The 21750-nt window shown below is 42.1% G+C and overlaps 1 protein-coding gene across 2 annotated transcripts in view; it reads right to left on the minus strand.

The window, feature by feature from the left end:
• Positions 1-1536: 1536 nt before the first annotated feature.
• The window catches only part of ankrd26 (ankyrin repeat domain containing 26), a 104554-nt gene continuing 84340 nt past the window's right edge, over positions 1537-21750 (minus strand). For both annotated transcript variants that reach the window (XM_023984698.2, XM_023984697.2), the window contains 3 exons: positions 12285-12528; positions 9098-9143; positions 1537-3633 (listed from right to left, as the gene is read on the minus strand). In XM_023984698.2, coding sequence (XP_023840466.1) covers positions 3476-3633; positions 9098-9143; positions 12285-12528 — 448 coding nt within the window. In that variant the 3' untranslated portion in view covers positions 1537-3475. The remainder of the gene's footprint in view (positions 3634-9097; positions 9144-12284; positions 12529-21750) is intronic.

Here is a 21750-nt window from a genome sequence, read left to right on the forward strand (position 1 = left end):
TATCAGAAACCTACAACTCAAAAATATATAAAAAGCGCCATGAGATGGCGAAGTAATACAACATGGCAAGTGTAGTAATTAGGCAACAAATAAAAACCATGAGAGATGGTTGGTTTGCTCAGTGGAAGAAAGCGCAAACTGTTAGAGACAAGAATAATGGGGTGCAAAGGGAAAATAAACTAAATAAACTCATAGTACGCCTTAAAGAGGGTACATAGTTGTGTTTGCGTGTACAATGAATAATAGATGGGCTATGTACAGGTGCAGTTAATCTCACCTGCACATTGGGTCGTCCTAGCGTGCATACTACAAGCTCGTAGTGGCTAGGTAGTGCAGCTAGTGCCGGAGTTATCAGTCATGTTCACTGGTAGCTACTTCAGAGATTGTATTGGCTAACATGCTCGATTGTTCCAGTCATTGGCAGAGAGAGAACTGGAAGGAGAGGCGGCAAAGGGAAGAATTCGAGGCGTTCGTTAGTGGGCAGGCGCTTCCAGCAGGTGTATCTCACTGATCATCCCGAAAGCCAAAACTCATTTGGACGCCTTTCCTTCCAGTTCTCTGCTGCCTGCGACTGGAACGAATTGCAAAAATCTCTAAGTTGGAGACTTTTATCTCCCTCAACAACTTTAAACATCTGCTATCCGAGCAGCTAACCGATCGCTGCAGCTGTACATAGTCCATCGGTATATAGCCCACCCAATTTATCTACCTCACCCCCATACTGCTTTTATTTATTTACTTTTCTGCTCTTTTGCACACCAGTATCTCTACTTGCACATGATCATCTGATGATTTATCACTCCAGTGTTAATCTGCTAAATTGTAATTATTCGATTATTGCCTACCTCCTCATGCTTTTGCACACATTGTATATAGATTCTCTTTTTTCTACCATGTTATTGACTTGTTTATTGTTTACCCCATGTGTAACTCTGTGTTGTCTGTTCACACTGCTATGCTTTATCTTGGCCAGGTCGCAGTTGCAAATGAGAACTTGTTCTCAACTAGCCTACCTGGTTAAATAAAGGTGAAATAAAAAAAAATTAAATAAATGTCCAGGCCCGTCTGAAGTTTGCTAGAGAGCATTTGGATGATCCAGAAGAAGATTGGAGAATGTCATATGGTCAGATGAAGCCAAAATACAACATTTTTGGTAAAAACTCAACTCGTCGTGTTGGAGGACAAAGAATGCTGAGTTGCATCCAAAGAACACATACCTACTGTAAAGCATGGGGGTGGAAACATCATGCTTTGGGGTGTTTTTTCTGCAAAGGGACCAGGACGACTGATCCGTGTGAAGGAAAGAATGAATGGGGCCATAGATCGTGAGATTTTGAGTCAAACCCTCCTTCCATCAGCAAGGGCATTGAAGATGAAACGTGGCTGGGTCTTTCAGCATGACAATGATCCCAAACAACGCCCGGGCAACGAAGGAGTGGCTTCGTAAGAGCATTTCAAGGTCCTGGAGTGGCCTAGCCAGTCTCCAGATCTCAACCCCATAGAAAATCTTTGGAGGGAGTTGAAAGCCGTCGTTGCCCAGCAACAGCCCCAAAACATCACTGCTCTAGAGGAGATCTGCATGGAGGAATGGGCCAAAATACCAGCAACAGTGTGTGAAAACCTTGTGAAGACTTACAGAAAACGTTTGACCTCTGTCATTGCCAACAAAGTGTATATAACAAAGTATTGAGATAAACTTTTGTTATTGACCAAATACTTATTTTCCACCATAATTTGCAAATAAATTCATAAAAAATCCTACAATGTGATTTTCTGGATTCTTTTTTCTCATTTTGTCTGTCATAGTTGAAGTGTACCTATGATGAAAATTACAGGCCTCTCTCATCTTTTTAAGTGGGAGAACTTGCACAATTGGTGGCTGACTAAATACTTTTTTACCCCACTGTAAGTCCCACAGTTGACAGTGGCATGTCAGAGCAAAAACCAAGCCATGAGGTCGAATTGTCAGTTGAGCTCCGAGACAGGATTGTGTCGAGGCACAGATCTGGGGAAGGTTACCAAAACATTTCTGCAGCATTGACCATGCCCAAGAACACAGTGACCTCCATCATTCTTAAATGGAAGAAGTTTGAAACCACCAAGGCTCTTCCTGGAGCTGGTCGTCCAGACAAACTGAGGAATCAGGCGAGAAGGGCCTTGGTCAGGGAGGTGACCAAGAACCTGATGGTCACTCTGACAGTGTACCTCTGTGGAGATAGGAAAATCTTCCAGAAGGACAACCATCTCTGCAGCGCTCCACCAAACAGGTTTTTAATGGTAGAGTGGCCAGACGGAAGCCACTCCTCAGAAAAAGGCACATGACAGCCCGCTTGGAGTTTGCCGAAAGGCACCGAAAGGAAACAAGAATATCTAGTTTGATGAAACCAAGATTGAAATCTTTGGCCAGAATACCAAGCGTCATGTCTGGAGGAAACCTGGCAACATCCCTATGGTGAAGCATGGTGGTGGCAGCATCATGCTGGGGGGATGTTTTTCAGCGGCAGGGACTGGGAGACCAGTCAGGATCGAGGGAAAGACGAATGGAGCAAAGTACAGCGAGATCCTTGATGAAAACCTGGTCCAGAGCGCTCAGGACCTTAGACTGGGGCGAAGGTTCACCTTCCAACAGTACAACGACCCTAAGCACACAGACAAGACAACGCAGGACTGGCTTCGGGACAATTCTCTAGATATATCCTTGAGTGGCCCAGCCAGAGCACGGACTTGAACCCGATCTAACATCTCTGGAGAAACCTGAAAATAGCTGTGCAGCGACACTCCCCATCTAATCTGACAGAGCTTGAGAGGATCTGCAGAGAAGAATGGAAGAAACTCCCCAAATACAGGTATGCCAAGCTTGTAGCGTCATACCAAACAAGACAAGGCCATAATCGCTGCCAAAGGTGCTTCAACAAAGTACTGACTAAAGGGTCTGAATACTTATGTAAATAAGATATTTCAATTTTACATTTTTAATACATATGCAAACATTTCTAAAAATCTGTTGTTGCTTTGTCATGATGGGGTATTGTGTGTAGATTGATGAGGGGGAAAAAATCGATGTAATCCATTTTAGAATAAGCCAAAATGTGGAAAAAGTCAAGGGGTCGGAATACTTTGAATGCACTGTAAGTGCAATGTGCATCACGTCTGTTTCCTTTCTTAAAAGACGTAGAATAAAGAGTAAACATTTTTTGGGGGGGAATGTGTTATAGTGGAGTGGCTTTGGCCTTTAGTGTTTTTCTCAATGTGCATGTTCTTTTTATATAAGCATGCATTGATGAGGCCCAGGGTGATGTTCATTAGAGCACCAAACGGGAGAAAACAGACTGAAACGGAAGGAATAACTGGACTTAAAAACATAATTTTGCCTTCCATTGCAAAACGTTTCCCACCGAGTGCCCTAATAAACACCACCCAGGTCATGGTAAAGTGGACAGTTGTGGCTCCCTTTGGGAAGCCCAATGCTGCCTGGTCAAATCATATAGTTTTTCTTGAGCACCTCCAGGTACTGCTGTGTGGCCCTGCTGACCGGGTCCTCCACCACACTGAGACCCCAACCCAGGCTAGTAGGGGAGCCCGAGGCAGAGCCCACCGGAGACATCCGGGCAGAGCCCTCAAGCTCTGCTGTCGCTGAAGAGAGAGAAGACAGTGAGGGGAGAAAGAGAGAGACGGAGAGAGAAAGAAATGCTTAAAGGTTATGAACAGTCAAAATCATGTTTTTCAAGGAATTGGTAGATATTTGGATGAAAACAGATCAAAGTATGAAAAATGACTGTTTCTACATTGATAAAGTTTGATCATAAAGTTACTGGTCCCCTCCCCCATGTCAAACACCTGGATTCAGGAGTCGGGATTATTAAGGGGATAGAGTGGCATCACCCTAATGCTTGTTTAAATACACCAACGGTAACATCATATTCTATTACCTAATTTAAATAAGGATGTAACCAACATCGAAGGTGTGTTTTCAGAGGGGCGTGGTTTATAAAGCTAGATACAGTTGAAGTCGGAAGTTGACATACACTTAGGTTGGAGTCCACTCCACAAATTTCTTGTTAACAAACTATAGTTTTGGCAAGTCGGTAAGGATATCTACCTTGTGCAAGACAAGTAATTTTTCCAACAATCGTTAACAGATTATTTCATTTAGAATTCACTGTATCACAATTCCAGTGGGTCAGAAGTTTACATACACTAAGTTGACTGTGCCTTTAAACAGCTTGGAAAATTCCAGAAAATTATATCATGGCTTTAGAAGCTTCTGATAGGCTAATTGACATAATTTGAGTCAATTGGAGGTGTACCTGTGGATGTATTTCAAGGCCTACCTTCAAACTCAGTGCCTCTTTGCTTGACATCATGGGAAAATCAGAAGAAATCAGCCAAGACCTCAGAAAAAAAAAATGTAGACCTCCACAAGTCTGGTTCATCCTTGGGAGTAATTTCCAAACGTCTGAAGGTACCATGTTCATTTGTACAAACAATAGTACGCAAGTATAAACACCATGGGACCACGCAGTCGTCATACCGCTCAGGAAGGAGACGCGTTCTGTCTCCTAGAGATGAACGTACTTTGGTGCGAAAAGTGCAAATCAATCCCAGAACAATAGCAAAGGACCTCGTGAAGATGTTGGACCACCTGAAAGGCCGCTCAGCAAAGAATAAGCCACTGCTCCAAAACCGATATCAAAAAAGTACTTTTGGGGGAAATGTCCTCTGGTCTGATGAAACAAAAATAGAACTGTTTGGCCATAATAACCATCGTTATGTTTGGAGGAAAAAGGGGGAGGCTTGCAAACCGAAGAACACCAAACCAACCGTGAAGCACGGGGGTGCTTTGCTGCAGGAGGGACTGGTGCACTTCACAAAATAGATGGCATCACGAGGGAAGGAAATTATGTGGATATATTGAAGCAACATCTCAAGATATCAGTCAGGAAGTTAAAGCTTGGTCGCAAATGGGTCTTCCAAATGGACAATGACCCCAAGCATACTTCCAAAGTTGTCGCAAAATGGCTTAAGGACAACAAGGTCAAGCCTTGACCTCAATCCTATAGAAAATTTGTGGGCAGAACTGAAAAAGCGTGTACGAGCAAGGAGGCCTACAAACCTGACTCAGTTACACCAGCTCTGTCATGAGGAATGGGCCAAAATTCACCCAACTTATTGTGGGAAGCTTGTGGAAGGCTACCTGAAAAGTTTGACCCAAGTTAAACAATTTAAAGGCAATGCTACCAAATACTAATTGAGTGTATGTAAACTTCTGACCCACTGGGAATGTGAATAAATAAATAAAAGCTGAAATAAATAATTCTCCACTATTCTTCTGACATTTCACATTCTTAAAATAAAGTGGTGATCCTAACTGACCTAAAACAGGGAATTCTTTACAAGGATTAAATGTCAGGAATTGTGAAAAACTGAGTTTAAATGTATTTGGCTAAGGTGTATGTAAACTTACGACTTTAGCTGTAGCTACTCTACTTGTGCCAAAATTGTACTGTAGGGAGTCAGCAAATATAATTAAAAGTACACAATATTCATCTATGGCAAAGATACTTAAACAGTACCAGTCAAAAGTTTGGACAGACCTTCTCATTCAAGGGTTTTTCTTTATTTTACTATTTTCTACATTGTAGAATAATAATGAAGAGATCAAAAAAATGAAATAACACATATAGAGTCATGTAGAAACCAAAAAAGTGTTAAACAAATCAAAATATATTTTATATTTGAGATTCATCGAAGTTGCCACCCTTTGCCTTGATGACATTCAAAGTTCGTACTGTTAGGTGACCTAAACTGGGACATGCTTAACACCCCGGACATCCTACAATCTAAGCTAGATTCCCTCAATCTCACACAAACTATCAAGGAACCTATCTGGTACAACCCTAAATCCGTAACCACGGGCACCCTCTTAGATATCATCCTGACCAACCTGCCCTATAAATACACCTCTGTCTTCAACCAGGATCTCAGCGATCACTGCCTCATTGCCTGCGTGCGTAATGGGTCCGTGGTCAAACGACCACCCCTCATCACTGTCAAACGCTCCCTAAAACACTTCAGCGAGCAGGCCTTTCCAATCGACTTGTCCCGGGTATCCTGGGAGGACATTGACCTTATCCCGTCAGTAGAAGATGCCTGGTTGCTCTTCAAAAGTGCTTTCCTCACCATCTAAATAAGCATGCCCCATTCAAAAAATGTAGAACTAAGAACAGATAAAGCCCTTGGTTCACCCCAGACTTGACTGCCCTTGACCAAAAATATCCTGTGGCGTTCTGCATTAGCATCGAATAGCCCCCGCAACATGCAACTTTTCAGGGAAGTCAGGAACCAATATACTCAGGCAGTGCGGAAAGCTAAGGCTAGCATTTTCAAACAGAAATTTGCATCCTGTAGAACTAATTCCAAAAAGTTTTGGAACACTAATGTCCATGGAGAATAAAATCACCTCCTCCCAGCTGCCCACTGCTCTGAGGACTTATAGATGACCAGCAAACTGGATGTAGTCTATCACAGTGCCATCCATTTTGTCACCAAAGCCTCATATACTACCCACCACTGCGACCTGTATGCTCTCGTTGGCTGGCCCTCACTACATAGTAGTCGCCAAACCCACTGGCTCCAGGTCATCTATAAGTCTTTGCTAGGTATCGATCACTCCAGTGTTAATGCTAAATTGTAATTAATTCGCCTCTATGGCCTATTTATTGCCTTACCTCCCTACTTTTCTACATTTGCACACACTGTACATAGATTTTTCTATTGTGATATTGACTGTACATTTGTTTATGTGTAACTCTGTGTTGTTGTTTTTGTTGCACTGCCTTGCTTTATATTGGCCAGGTCGCAGTTGTAAATGAGAACTTGTTCTCTACTGGCCTACCTGGTAAAAAAAAAATGGGGAAAAAAAATTACAAAAAATGTGGAATGCATTTCAATTGCTAAAAGTTATTTTTGTGGAATTTATTTCCTTCTTAATGCGTTTGAGCCAATCAGATGTGTTGTGACACGGTAGGGGTGGTATACAGAAGATAGCCCTATTTGTTAAAAGACCAAGTCCATATTATGGCAAGAACAGCTCAACTAAGCAAAGAGAAATGACAGTCCATCATTACTTTAAGACATGAAGGTCAGTCAATCCTGAAGGACACCAACAAGAAGAAGAGACTTGTTTTGGCCAAGAAACACGAGCAATGGACATAAGACTGGTGGAAATCTGTTCTTCGGCCTGATGAGTCCAAATTTGAGATTTTTGGTAGCAACCGCCGTGTCTTTGTGAGACGCAGAGTAGGTGACCTGATGATCTCTGCATGTGTGGTTTCCACCGTGAAGCATGGAGGAGGAGTTGTGATGGTGTGGGGGTGCTTTGCTGGGGACACGGTCAGTGATTGATTAAGGCACACTTAACTAGCATGGCTACCACAGCATTCTGCAGCGATACGCCATCCCATCTGGTTTGCGCTTAGTGGGACAATCATTTGTTTTTCAACAGGACAATGACACAACACACCTCCAGGCTGTGTAAGGGCTATTTGACCAAGAAGGAGAGTGATGGAGTGCTTCATCAGATGACCTGGCCTCCACAATCACCAGACCTCAACCCAATTGAGATGATTTGGCATGAGTGGGACCGCAGAGTGAAGGAAAAGCAGCCAACAAGTGCTCAGAATATGTGGGAACTCTTTCAAGACTGTTGGAAAAGCATTCCAGATGAAGTTGGTTGAGAGAATGCCAAGAGTGTGCAAAGCTGTCATAAAGGCAAAGGGTGGCTACTTTGAAGAATCTCAATTATAAAATATATTTTGATTTGTTTAACACTTTTTTGGCTACTACATGATTCCATGTGTGTTATTTCATAGTTTTGATGTCTTCACTATTATTCTACAATGTAGAATAATGGAATGACCCCCCTGGAATGAGTAGGTGTGTCCCGACTTTTGACTGGTACTGTATGTTTCCCCTTTCATCTGTGTCGGGTGTTAGCTAGTTACCGGCTTGGTAGGTATTCAGCCAGCATAGAACAAAAGGTGAAGGGGGCCGTTCAAAATTATGACGCAGTTGTCATGTCAACACATCTGTCAGTGTTGCTGTGAACCGCATCACAATAGACATGCCAAACGGGAGACGTATAAACAAATTGACAGCGGTGACAGCGGTGATGGAAACGGGAAGTTTCGGTAGTATTTTAAAAACGCAGACAGATAATTTGTTCGTTTGACATGATGGGATCTTTGTGTCGGTAAAATGTATAATGCAAGAAATGGCGGTGGAAACGCCAAATATGTGCAAACATTGATATAATAACCCTCATATCGAAGTAAACTTGGAGTCACGCGATGACATGCTGTGTGTGCGGTCCTTCCACTACGGCTTGGGAATCCATGCTGTTTAAATTAGGCTACAGATGAAATAAAATAGGATGAACTTCACAGGGTGGTGAAAGTGGCACCAAACGGAGCTTGATGCTCATTTCCAATAAACGTCAAGGGTCTTATTCTGGTGACATGATGATCAATGCTTCACTGCCATTTTGACAAATAAAAACATTCTTGCTCTTTATCCACAATCCACCCGCAGATCCTACACACACCGTATCTGCAAGCTGTTGTCCAGCGTAGGCACATTTTCTTTTAAATGTTGATTTTCAAACATTTGCATGAAAATCTGTTGCCAATTGGATTGAAACCTAGCTATTGATGCAATATCAATGCTTTTTGAGCTTGAGTTGCTGAGTGTATCACCAAATTGGCTCCCCGCCCATAAGCCTGTCTTTTCAAACTTCCTGTCATTTAGCCATGAGAGACTGTACTTGATATTTATAAGTGATATTTTAGTCCCTCAAAAGGCTATTTTACATGGGAATCAGAATGTCTGTTCTCGGGACCTTTAATTTCTAAGCTAGTGTGTAAAATATATATATTTTTGCAATAATCTGGACTTGTTCTTCTAGTATTAGAATTTAAAAACAAATACATCATTTCCAGATCTGAAAATACAATCCTGTTATTTTGTGTTATTAAAATGATAAAACTATCAAATGGGTCATATGTTATGGACTTAATTAAGTCCCTACATAAACACTTACCATGGTCCAACTCCTTTGATATGTTTCTCTCCAATTCATTCTGCATCTAGAATAGAAGAGCAAGCATATTCTGAGATATTGTGGTATAACCAAAATCTTTATCACTGCTGTGGGCTTTTAAACAAGAAACAATTTAACATTAAAAATGTTTTTGTATAATGGATATCCTTATAAAACAAAAATAACTTGTACCATCAAAAGTAGAGGACCACTTTCCATAAAGAGGGAAATTGCCCGCTTTACTTGTTGGTATTAAATCCACGTAACATAAGCTAATGTTGGTAAATTGTGCTTGATGAAAAAAGGCATACAGAACTGCATGAGAAAAAGCACTGCAATTTTAGCAACACAACAGAGCATGCAAGCAAAGCTCTGCTTGAGCCTATATGGAAACCGAATGATGTTTCTATAGTGGTTGAATTACACCAACTGAACAGTGTTCACTGTTAAGATCCTATTACTGGGATGTCAGTGGCAGTCGGTGACTTTTAAGAGGGAAGATGATAATTGTTTTTATAAGCACAGCCTTATTTCTATTGCAACATATTGGATGACTGTCATTCATATTCCATTCACCAAGCTCGACGTAACATCGATAGGTTTAGGCTATGAACATGATACTGACATTTTCAGTTTAAGAAAGGATTTTAACAGAATCGGAGGAATGAATACACCCCGGATTACACACAAACAGTTTTCATAGCAGCCACATACAAAGAGCATGATCATTTTGCCGTTGTATAAATCCTCGCCTCTACGCGCTCTCCTCCTTTCACCTTTTCCATTCACTTTTGGACTTCAGTACACAACCCATCAGCTGTGACCAGGAAAAAAAAATACTTTCCAAGCCAAACCATTTAAGCTAACGTCACAGTCAACATAGCTACTAGAACTAACACGTTAGTAAACCCGCTACAATCACGCAGTACAGTGTACTGCAGTTTAGCAGTTACACCAGCGGGCCCCGGTGGCAAGAAATTAATACAACCAAAACCTTACCTTGACTTGTAAGAGTTCCAGTGTCGGATAGCCATAGCCGCCTAGCTAACATTGCGTCCCTCTCTGTTTGATACAGGTGTTTGAGTAAGCTAAACTAGCTAGCTGCATTTGCTAGCTAAGTGAGATTTAGTGAGATCTCACTCTCTTGCTTCTACAATTTTAAAGAAATGTATTTGTTCAAAAGTGTTCAACCATTGTTTTTCGCTCACATTTTATACACTGCTGTGCTCACTAGCTGTAGCTTATGCTTTCAGTACTAGATTCATTCTCCGATCCTTTGATTGGGTGGACAACATGTCAGTTCATGCTGCAAGAGCTCTGATGGGTTGGCAGACATCCTCCGGAAGCTGTCATAATTACTGTGTAAGTCTATGGAAGGGGGTTAAGAACCATGAACCTCATAGGTTTTGTATTGAAGTCAATGTACCCAGAGAATGGAAGCTAGGTGTCCTCCAGCTACACCATGGTGCTACCCTACAGAGTGCTGTTGAGGCTACTGTAGACTTTAATTGTGCAACAGTGTGTTTTAATCAATTATTTGGTGACGAATATATTTAGTATAGTTTTATATAAAAATGATAACTAATGTTTCACTATTTTATAAAAATTATCTGAGGAGCCTCTCGTTTGATCATTTCAACAAGCACAACACCTCAGCAAGACAATACAGTAGCTGCTTTTGCTGCAGTTTCATTTAACAGATACAGAACACATTGTATTTCATTTAAATCTAGTCAATTGTTCCTGAAACATTTGTGTGCAAATGAATGACATCCCAAACCATCTAATCGTTACTAAAGAAAATCTCCTATGACAGACAGTTGTCACAGCAAAACGGGCTCCAAGGAATTCAGAAGGGTTTCGACAAATTGTGTTTCTCTCAATTCCTCTCTAAAATGCAAAATCATAGTTTTGACATCTGTGACAACTGGCCTGCATTGAGTGGGACGCAACGCTGCGGGAGGTTCAGATTTAAATTGTAGGCCTATAATGTAGAGCAGAGTCTCCAACCCTGTTCCTTGAGAGCTACCATGCCTGTAGGTTTTAGCTCCTAACTCTAATAAATAAGCTGAATCAGGTTAGTTGCAACTGGGGTTGAAGCCAAACCTACAGGAGCATAGCTCTCCAGGAACAGGCTTGAGAGCCCTGATGTAGAGCAACCATGCCTCTCTGACATGTAGAATAAGGAATTACACCTGGTCTATACGTGTCATTTCTATGTGTAACGTTTGCCAAACTGAACGTGACCCTGTATTACTTGATAGGACCCTGGTGCAGCTACAATGGGTAGCCCTAAAGCTAACTGAACTAGCACTGGGTGCATACACTTTCACTTGTCTGGGGCACTGGGTGGAGGTAACAGATTTTTGACCATTCTATTTCTCATAAAGGGCAATCTCCACCCACCCGGGGCACTGGCCAAGCTAAAACAAAATTAACCCGCTCTCACATGCTGTGAAACCACGGTTGTGTGCGGAGTGTTGCAAGCGTGGGCCAATGGGAAGGTGAGGGGAGAGGCCCAATGTGAGGGGGAGAGGGGAGGGTCAGAGGAGAGTGAAGCAGCAGCATATGCAGGTCAGTCAGCTAACACACAACTACACACCTGGTCATGAGTCTGGCTGAAGAGAGGAGAGATGAGAGACAGACTTTTGAGCTAGAAGCTGAAGGATTGAGAAATAGAGAGGTTAGGCACAAAGTCCCACTATAAGAAAACTCTAAAAGAATAGGAAGGAAGGAAAGATGGCGAGAGAAGAATAGAGGTGATACAGGATGGACATTTAGTCATATATATAGCTCTAGTGAGAAAAGGAAGAAAGACAGCACTTGGAAAAAAAATGTAAGCAAAGCATTAGAACAGTTGTCATTCAACGACACACTTTTATAAAAAAAAATGTGAATTACAATGTAACTACACTGCCAGTTACATAAAAACAACATAAAAAGTACACTGCTAACTCCCTATTATGACACCATGGAGATGGGATATGTTACAAAAATGGTCAAAAGTAAACCAAGGCAACCTGAATGCATGGAAACCCAATGCAACATCCCCTCAAGTCAAAAAGGTTAGTTAAGTCAAGTCAAAAATATACTAAATCTCAAAAAACGTGAACTATCCCTTTAAGCAATGTGGAGCACAGTCCCTGTATATTTGCTATTGCCATTCAAAATTCAGTCAGCCTGTTACCTTTGCCAGGTAAGCCTCCACCCTGCTGCTCTGACCCCCATCCCCCAGGGGGCTGAGGAGAGGCCCTCCCAGGCTCCTGTTGAGGGGACCCAGCGTTGCCCCGTAGGCCCCCACCGACCCCAGGGAGCTCATGTCCAGAGGCCCGCCCAGGCTGCCGTTGACAATGCTGCTGGCTATCAGGGACTTGCTGCGGTGGCGCTCGCTCATCAGCTTGGTGTTGGCCTCCGCCAGCCGCTCATTGGACCTGGGAGAGATGACGCAGAGAAGCACCATGACTGGGGGTTCAGCATTCAGATTTGGGGTTGCAAAATTCCGGWAATGTTCCCAAAATTCCCAGGTTTTTCAGAAATCCTGGTTGGAGGATTCCTGGGAATCAGGAGGCAATCCTTCAACTGGGATTTCCCCAAAAAACTGTAATTTGGGGAAAGTTTGTGGAATACAGCACAACCTCAGAGAGGTTTCGCAGCGTGTCAGAGGGTGAGTGGGGTCGCATTTGTGGGTGAGTAACGAACTGACGGGTCAACCAAATAGGCAGTTCAACCCGGGACATTAAGCCTATTCAATGCAACAACAAAAAACTTCGGTAACACTTTACTGTAGGTGTCCTTATGCATGCGTTTATAACGCCTTTATAACATCTATATAACACATTATAAGAGGGGTGGGCAAACGTTTTTGCTTGAGGGCCACATTAGGATTTAGAAAATCAACGGAGGGCCGCACAGATACTTTTTTGTACTGATATCTCTGTCAAAAAAAGGGCAGTAATTTGAAAATATATCTAGTTTTAGACGTTCAAGAGTTTTAACCCATAATAATCATTCCAGTCTTTCGGACAAGTAGGAGAGATTTTTTTTACTTGTCCAAAAGCTCACGTCACTTATCCAAATATACAAAATGTTTTGTAACAGCATTTTTACATCAATGTAGGATGCAAGGAACCACTTTACAAAATGAAATGCATTACTATCTTTAAAAAAAAAACATAATCAGACAAAAATATAGGCTACACCATGGCGATTGGATTAAGGCAATCCTACAAAAAATTGCAACTTTTAAATTACAACCTCGAAATTAAGTGCGTCCCGCCATCGACCAGGCGATAAAAAGTATGTCTACGGTTGAAAACAGACTCTGGGACAGTTCTGGAAGACCAGATCCAAAATGCATACAACCACTGCACATTACAATATTTAAGAAAAGCAATAAGCTGATGAAACAGATCAGACCCTTTATCTTAAAATATTTCAGTTTTATTTATTCATATTATCAGCTCAATAAAGCACACATGGGTGTAGGCTAGGATTATGCCTTTGGCAGCAGGACAAAAAAGAACGTTGATTTGAAAACCAATAGATGAAAAAAAAATGGTGGTTTCAAATGCATATTAAGTATTTCTAAAATAATTCCCTCAAAGTGCTGTGCATTCGGAAAGTATTCAGACCCCTTGACTTTTTACACATTTTGTTATGTTACAGCCTTATTCTAAAATGGATTGAATAAATGTTTTCCTCATCAATATACACACAATACCCCATAATGACAAAGCGAAAATAGTATTTTAGTGATATAAAGAACCATTTCAAAGTAGAGGAGTGTAGGCAAGAGATAAAATAAATATTCTGTCATTGTTGACAATGAAGGAATATGGAATCTGTCTGATATGTGTACATATGAAATCGGATGGAATATATGTGAACATGATGGTTAACAACTGTGCAGTAGATTTTTTAGTAGATACGGGTGCTGAAGTCACTGTATTGTCCAGGTCTTGGCTGAATTATTTTGATTTTCCCATCATGTCAAGCAAAGAGGCACTGAGTTAGAAGGTAGGCCTTGAAATACATCCACAGGTACACCTCCAATTGACTCAAATGATGTCAATTAGCCTATCAGACGCTTCTAAAGCCATGACATCATTTTCTGGAATATTCCAAGCTGTTTAAAGGCACAGTCAATTTAGTGTATGTAAACTTCTTAACCCACTGGAATTGTGATTATAGTGAATTATAAGTGAAATAATCTGTCTGTAAACAATTGTTGGAAAGATTACTTGTGTCATGCACAAAGTAGATGTCCTAACCGACTTGCCAAAACTATAGTTTGTTAACAAGAAATTGGTGGAGTGGTTGAAAAATTAGTTTTAATGACGCCAACCTAAGTGTATGTAAACTTCCGACTTCAACTGTAAGTTTATGGTTAAATAGTTTCAAAATGCTGATCACCTCTGCTTAGATTAAAGGTGGGTGGTGTGCAACAAGCACTGTCCTTCACTCTCCGGACTTCTGACCACTTTATTTCAACGAACATCAAATATGTAAACAGAATCAAGCCTTTAGACGTTAAATGTCAATTATCCTTTATTATATTTGTCAAACATGACTGGCCATCAGCCTGTAATTAAAAGTCTCATTAAAGTTAGGCTACATTTTCTGGTGCCTCCGTCATTTTAGCATCGGTTTCGACATCACCTACACTTTGACATGTAGGCATTTTTATTCATGTCCTGTACATGAAAAATAGATTGGGATATTATTCCAACGTTGGCTTCTGATCCAATTCTGATCGGAGAAATTCTTTGATAGTGATATGTTTTACTTATCTATTTGGGACAACTTAAATCTATACTCTTTTTTTATTTTATTTATTTAACTAGGCAAGTCCGACCATTTAAAAAAAAATTGTTCCAAGAGGACAAGCGTTAATGTCCAGCCCTGTATAATTATAATTATATATTTTTTACTCAAACCTCCCGAGGACCGGATTGAACGGGCTGTAGTTTGCCCACCACTGCATTATAACATTTGTCATAAGCTGTCATCAGTCGTTTTAAATAGTTATGAGTCACAGCATGAGATGTTATAAAACCGGTTATAATTGCTGTTTAAAACGACTTCATCCATCCTGTTGCCATATGCTATAAATGTCAACTGTTAATAACAACTGATATTATACAGTCTGCATGACAACTCATATGTTATTACATGCTGCATAAGAGTCTACAGTGGTTCCACCTTTAACAGTTGCGTCTTACTGCAGCACACCTTCCGTGCTGCCGCAGCATTCTGTGGCACGTTGTTACTGCAATTTATTGCTAATTTGACCACCAGAGGGCATCTTTGAGAAGCATTTGATAGTATTCCGTATTGGCATTACCAGAGAATTTTCAAACCTTTTTTGTAATAACATAGTATATGGGATTGATTTTCAGAAATGTGGTTTAATAATTTGATTCATATTATGGTGTTTCTACTCAGAGATGAACAAAAAACGAAATCCTCAGGGTTTCTGTTAGGATAGAATGGAAAATATGGCGCCGTACAAAGTGACGGAGTATATACCTCCTTTGTCCCACCCCCCACACATGCGGTGACCTCACCCATTGAGACCAGCATGTCCAGAGATACAACCTCTCTTATCATCACCCAGTGCCTGGGCTTGCCTCCGCTGTACCCGTGCCCCACCATACCCCTGTCTGCACATTATGCCCAGAATCTATTCTACCACGCCCATAAATCTGCTCCTTTTATTCTTTGTCCCCAACGCTCTAGGCGACCAGTTTTGATAGGCCCTTTAGCCGCACCCTCATCCTACTACTCCTCTGTTCCTCGGGTGATGTGGAGGTAAACCCAGGCCCTGCATGTCCCAGTCACCCTCATTTGTTGACTTCTGTGATCGAAAAAGCCTTGGCCTCATGCATGTCAACATCAGAAGCCTCCTCCCTAAGTTTGCCTTACTCACCGCTTTAGCACACTCTGCCACCCTGATGTCCTTGCCGTGTCCGAATCCTGGCTTAGGAAGGCCACCAAAAATTCTGGATTTCCATACCCAACTATAACACTTTCCGTCAAGATAGAACTGCCAAAGGGGGAGGAGTTGCAATCTACGCAGAGATAGCCTGCAAAGTTCTGTCATACTTTCCAGGTCTATGCCCAAACAGTTCGAACTTCTAATTAAAAAAATTAATCTCTCCAGAAATAAGTCTCTCACTGTTGCCGCCTGCTACCGACCCCCCTCAGCTCCCAGCTGTGCCCTGGACACCATTTGTGAATTGATCGCTCCCCATCTAGCTTCAGAGTTTGTTCTGTTAGGTGACCTAAACTGGGATATGCTTAACACCCCGGCAGTCCTACAATCCAAGCTTGATGCCCTCAATCTCACACAAATCATCAAGGAACCCACCAGGTACAACCCTAAATCCGTAAACATGGGCACCCTAATAGACATTATCCTGACCAACCTGCCCTCCAAATACACTCTGCTGTCTTCAATCAAGATCTCACGATCACTGCCTCATTGCCTGTATCCGCCACGGGTCCGCGGTCAAACGACCACCCTCATCACTGTCAAACGCTCCCTAAAACACTTCTGCGAGCAGGCCTTTCTAATCGACCTGGCCCGGGTACCTGGAAGGATATTGACCTCATCCCGTCAGTTGAGGATGCCTGGTCATTTCTTAAAAGTTACTTCCTCACCATATTAGACAAGCATGCTCCGTTCAAAAAATGCAGAACCAAGAACAGATATAGCCCTTGGTTCACTCCAGACCTGACTGCCCTCGACCAGCACAAAAACATCCTGTGGCGAACTGCAATAGCATCGAAGAGCCCCCGCGATATGCAACTGTTCAGGGAAGTCAGGAACCAATACACGCAGTCAGTCAGGAAAGCAAAGGCCAGCTTTTTCAAGCAGAAATTTGCATCCTGTAGCTCTAACTCCAAAAAGTTCTGGGATACTGTAAAGTCCATGGAAAACAAGAGCACCTCCTCCCAGCTGCCCACTGCACTGAGGCTAGGTAACACGGTCACCAATGATAAGTCCGTGATAATCGAAAACTCAACAAACATTTCTCAATGGCTGGCCATGCCTTCCTCCTGGCGACTCCAACCTTGGCCAACAGCCCGCCCCCCCCGCTGCTACTCGCCCAAGCCTCCCCAGCTTCTCCTTACCCATATCCAGATAGCAGATGTTCTGAAAGAGCTGGAAAACCTGGACCCATACAAATCAGCTGGGCTTGACAATCTGGACCCCCTATTTCTGAAAACTGTCCGCCACCATTGTCGCACCCCCTATTACCAGCCTGTTTCAACCTCTCCTTCGATCATCTGAGATCCCCAAGGATTGGAAAGCTGCCGCGGTCATCCCCCTCTTCAAAGGGGGAAACACCCTGGACCCAAACTGTTACAGACCTATATCCATCCTGCCCTGCCTATCTAAGGTCTTCGAAAGCCAAGTCAACAAAGAGATCACTGACCATCTCGAATCCCACAGTACCTTCTCCGCTGTGCAATCCGGTTTCCGAGCCGGTCACGGCGTGCACCTCAGCCACGCTCAAGGTACTAAACGATATCATAACGCCATCGATAAAAGACATTACTGTGCAGCCGTCTTCATCGACCTGGCAAGGCTTTCGACTCTGTCAATCACCATATTCTTATCGGCAGACTCAGTAGCCTCGGTTTTTCTAATGACTGCCTTGCCTGGTTCACCAACTACTTTGCAGACAGAGTTCAGTGTGTCAAATCGGAGGCATGTTGTCCGGTCCTCTGGCAGTCTCTATGGGGTGACCACAGGGTTCAATTCTCGGCCGACTCTTTTCTCTGTATACATCAATGATGTTGCTCTTGCTGCGGGCGATTCCCTGATCCACCTCTACGCAGACGACACCATTCTATATACTTCCGCCCTTCCTTGGACACTGTGCTATCTAACCTCCAAACGAGCTTCAATGCCATACAACACTCCTTCCGTGGCCTCCAACTGCTCTTAAACGCTAGTAAAACCAAATGCATGCTTTTCAACCGTTCGCTGCCTGCACCCGCACGCCCGACTAGCATCACCACCCTGGACGGTTCCGACCTAGAATATGTGGACATCTATAAGTACCTAGGTGTCTGGCTAGACTGCAAACTCTCCTTCCAGACTCATATCAAACATCTCCAATCCAAAATCAATCAAGAATCGGCTTTCTATTCCGCAACAAAGCCTCCTTCACTCACGCCGCCAAACTTACCCTAGTAAAACTGACTATCCTACCGATCCTCGACTTCGGCGATGTCATCTACAAAATAGCTTCCAATACTCTACTCAGCAAACTGGATGCAGTTTATCACAGTGCCATTCGTTTTGTTACTAAAGCACCTTATACGACCCACCACTGCGACCTGTATGCCCTAGTCGGCTGGCCCTCGCTACATGTTCGTCGTCAGACCCACTGGCTCCAGGTCATCTACAAGGCTATGCTAGGTAAAGTGCCCCTTATCTCAGTTCACTGGTCACGATGGCTACACCACCCGCAGCACGGGCTCCAGCAGGTGTATCTCACTGATCATCCCTAAAGCCAAAACCTCATTTGACGCCTTTCCTTCCAGTTCTTCTGCTGCCTGCGACTGGAACGAATTGCAAAAATCTCTGAAGTTGAGACTTTTATCTCCCTCAACAACTTTAAAATCTGCTATCCGAGCAGCTAACCGATCGCTGCAGCTGTACATAGTCCATCTGTAAACTACCCACCCAATTTACCTACCTCACCCCCCATACTGCTTTTATTTATTTACTTTTCTGCTCTTTTGCACACCAGTATCTCTTCTTGCACATGATCATCTGATGATTTATCACTCCAGTGTTAATCTGCTAAATTGTAATTATTCGATTTATTGCCTACCTCATGCCTTTTGCACACATTGTATATAGATTCTCTTTTTTTTCTACCATGTTATTGACTTGTTTATTGTTTACTCCATGTGTAACTCTGTGTTGTCTGTTCACACTGCTATGCTTTATCTTGGCCAGGTCGCAGTTGCAAATGAGAACTTGTTTCTCAACTAGCCTACCTGGTTAAATAAAAGTGAAATAAATAAATAAAAAAGTTAATCAGTGATTTTTATTCACATAGTATTCGTGGGGATCCATAACTAAATTAACATCTGTAATTTGAAAGAGTATTTTTTATCATTATTTTATAACGAAATGTGTTTATTTGTTTATTAGACTACTGTGCAGTCTACAATACATACTGTAGTAAACATGGGAAAGTGCCTAATCCTTACATAAGGGAGAGCAGGCCATGTCTGTACTACAGAATGCATAGCACGCGTAGACTGGGGTTCGAATCCCCGCAGGGAAGGAAGGAGTAGGCTGTCCTTGTAAATAGGAATTTGTTCTTAACTGATTCCATATGGGTTATTTCATAGTTGTGATGTCGTCACTATTATTCTACAATGTAGAAAAATAGTAAAAATATAGAAAAATCCTGGAACGAGTTTGTGTGTCCAAACGTTTGACTTGCTGGAACCAGTACTTGCTGGAACCGAAAATGACGGTCGGCAGTACAGTACAGGGCTATTTACGATGAAGGAGTAGGTTGTCCTTGTAAATAAGAATTTGTTCTTAACTGACTTGCCTAGTTAAATAAAGGTTACACTAAGAGCATAACATTTCTGCACCTAATTTTCAAATTCTTGTCTCACCAATACCCAATTGGAGATTAAGTGAAAATAAAAACCCTCATTGATTTATCAAGACCATCCCCATGCTTGGGTTAGAGCAGCACGAAAGATGCTAAAATAGTTGTAATAATAATAAATAAGACCTACACCATTTTTAACAGCACATTACTCAACACTAGTGAGACTCATTTCGCTTATGGTAGGCATACATTATATAGTTTTTTTTTTTTTTTTTTCAATGACATGACTCCGCCAATAATTACATTTAGAGGATTGGAGGACTCTAAAAAGTAACACTATTTTGGAGATTTCGTTTTCATTTAACCTAGAGTGAGCGAGAAAAAGGCAATTCTTGAACATGGGGTGAGACATTCTCACTAATTTGTAAATAAAGCCAGTTTGGGCACCATAATTTGCAAATAACTTCATAAAAAATCCTACAATGTGATTTTCTGGATTTTTCCCCCTCATTTTGTCTGTCATAGTTGAAGTGTACCTATGATGAAAATTACAGGCCACTCTCATCTTTTTAAGTGGGAGAACTTGCACAATTGGTGGCTGACTAAATACTTTTTTGCCCCACTGTATCAGACCAGAGAAATATTGAGCTGCAGCTCACGTTTAAAGTGGTTTAAACTTTGAATCTCAACACGAGGTAGAAACGATAAAGTCACCTGCCGGACAATCACTGGTACGGCTGATTAGCTGTCCTCAGTTAAGTATCTAGAAAAGCGAATTTAAGTGGGACCATTCCTTTACTCTGTTCAAATTATCATATTACACTACTCGCATCACCCCACTGGGAACCATCGACATGGCTGGCTAGCCTATCTTCAAAGAAGCATATTCCAGAGTGAATGGAAGTAGAATAAACTCTGTAGTTCTGTTCAGGCCTACACGACAAGTCGCCAGGAACCAGACAACTGCAGAGGAGAACAACAGTAAAAAGCCGGATGGGGACCCCTTTAGGACAATCAGAGCCTTAGAATCTTGCCACGAAAAGCCTAACCAACCCCCTTTCCAAGAAGGACCAGTTAGGAGAGATACACGGCAAACCAAGGCATTTCAACGCAAATAAATGCATGATTTCTTACTCCAAGTGGGCGGTAGTTCGTGTGCAAAGTGAGACGTTAAGTGTCTCTGTCCCCCTCTCTTTCTCGCCCTCTCCATGTCTTTAACAAGCAGCCATATTGTTGTCAGTCCACTAGGGACCTGTTTCTAATGTATCAAGTGTGTATGTTTATCCTGTGTTACCATTTAGTTAGCTAGTAAATAAATAATTAAACCAACGTGTAGTACTGAATCATTGGTAATGCTCGGGTTTTTGCAGACGAAAGGTTACGACTGTTCAGAATGATGATATGAGGTTCTGATTAATGAGTTGACTGTTTATGTAAAGACCGTCAGAGTTTAATTCGGGAGATGGTAACTCTTTAAAGAACCGCTCTCGTGGCACCGCAAACCCGAATGAGTTAATTGTTACATGATTAATTTCATTGGGTAACAATTAAAAATACTTACTTGATTAGATAAATAACAGTCATCAGATTAATTTAAAGTCACGACAGCTTCTATCAATCCACGGTTAGTGATTCAAGTATGTTTTGAAAGATACTACCGGTATCACGTCATCTATGCATTTTTTAACAAATTAAACACCTTCTTTGCTCGCTTTGAGGACAATACAGTGCCACTGACACCAAAGCCTGTGGGCTCTCCTTCTCCGTGGCCAACGTGAGTAAAACATTTAAACGTGTTAACCCTCGCAAGGCCGCTAGACCAGACGGCATCCCTAGCCGCGTCCTCCAAGCAAGAGCAGACCAGCTGGTGGCCACACCAGATACTGACTGTTACTTTTGACCCCCCCCCCTTTGTTCAGGCACACATTATTCCATTTCTGTTAGTCACATGTCTGCGGAACAGTTTACGTCTCAGTTGTTGAATCTTATGTTCATACAAACATTTACACATGTTAAGTTTGCTGAAAATAAACGCAGTTGACAGTGAGAGGACGTTTC

This window comes from Salvelinus sp. IW2-2015, linkage group LG4q.1:29 (genome assembly GCF_002910315.2).
Source record: "Salvelinus sp. IW2-2015 linkage group LG4q.1:29, ASM291031v2, whole genome shotgun sequence".
NCBI lineage: Eukaryota > Metazoa > Chordata > Actinopteri > Salmoniformes > Salmonidae > Salvelinus > Salvelinus sp. IW2-2015.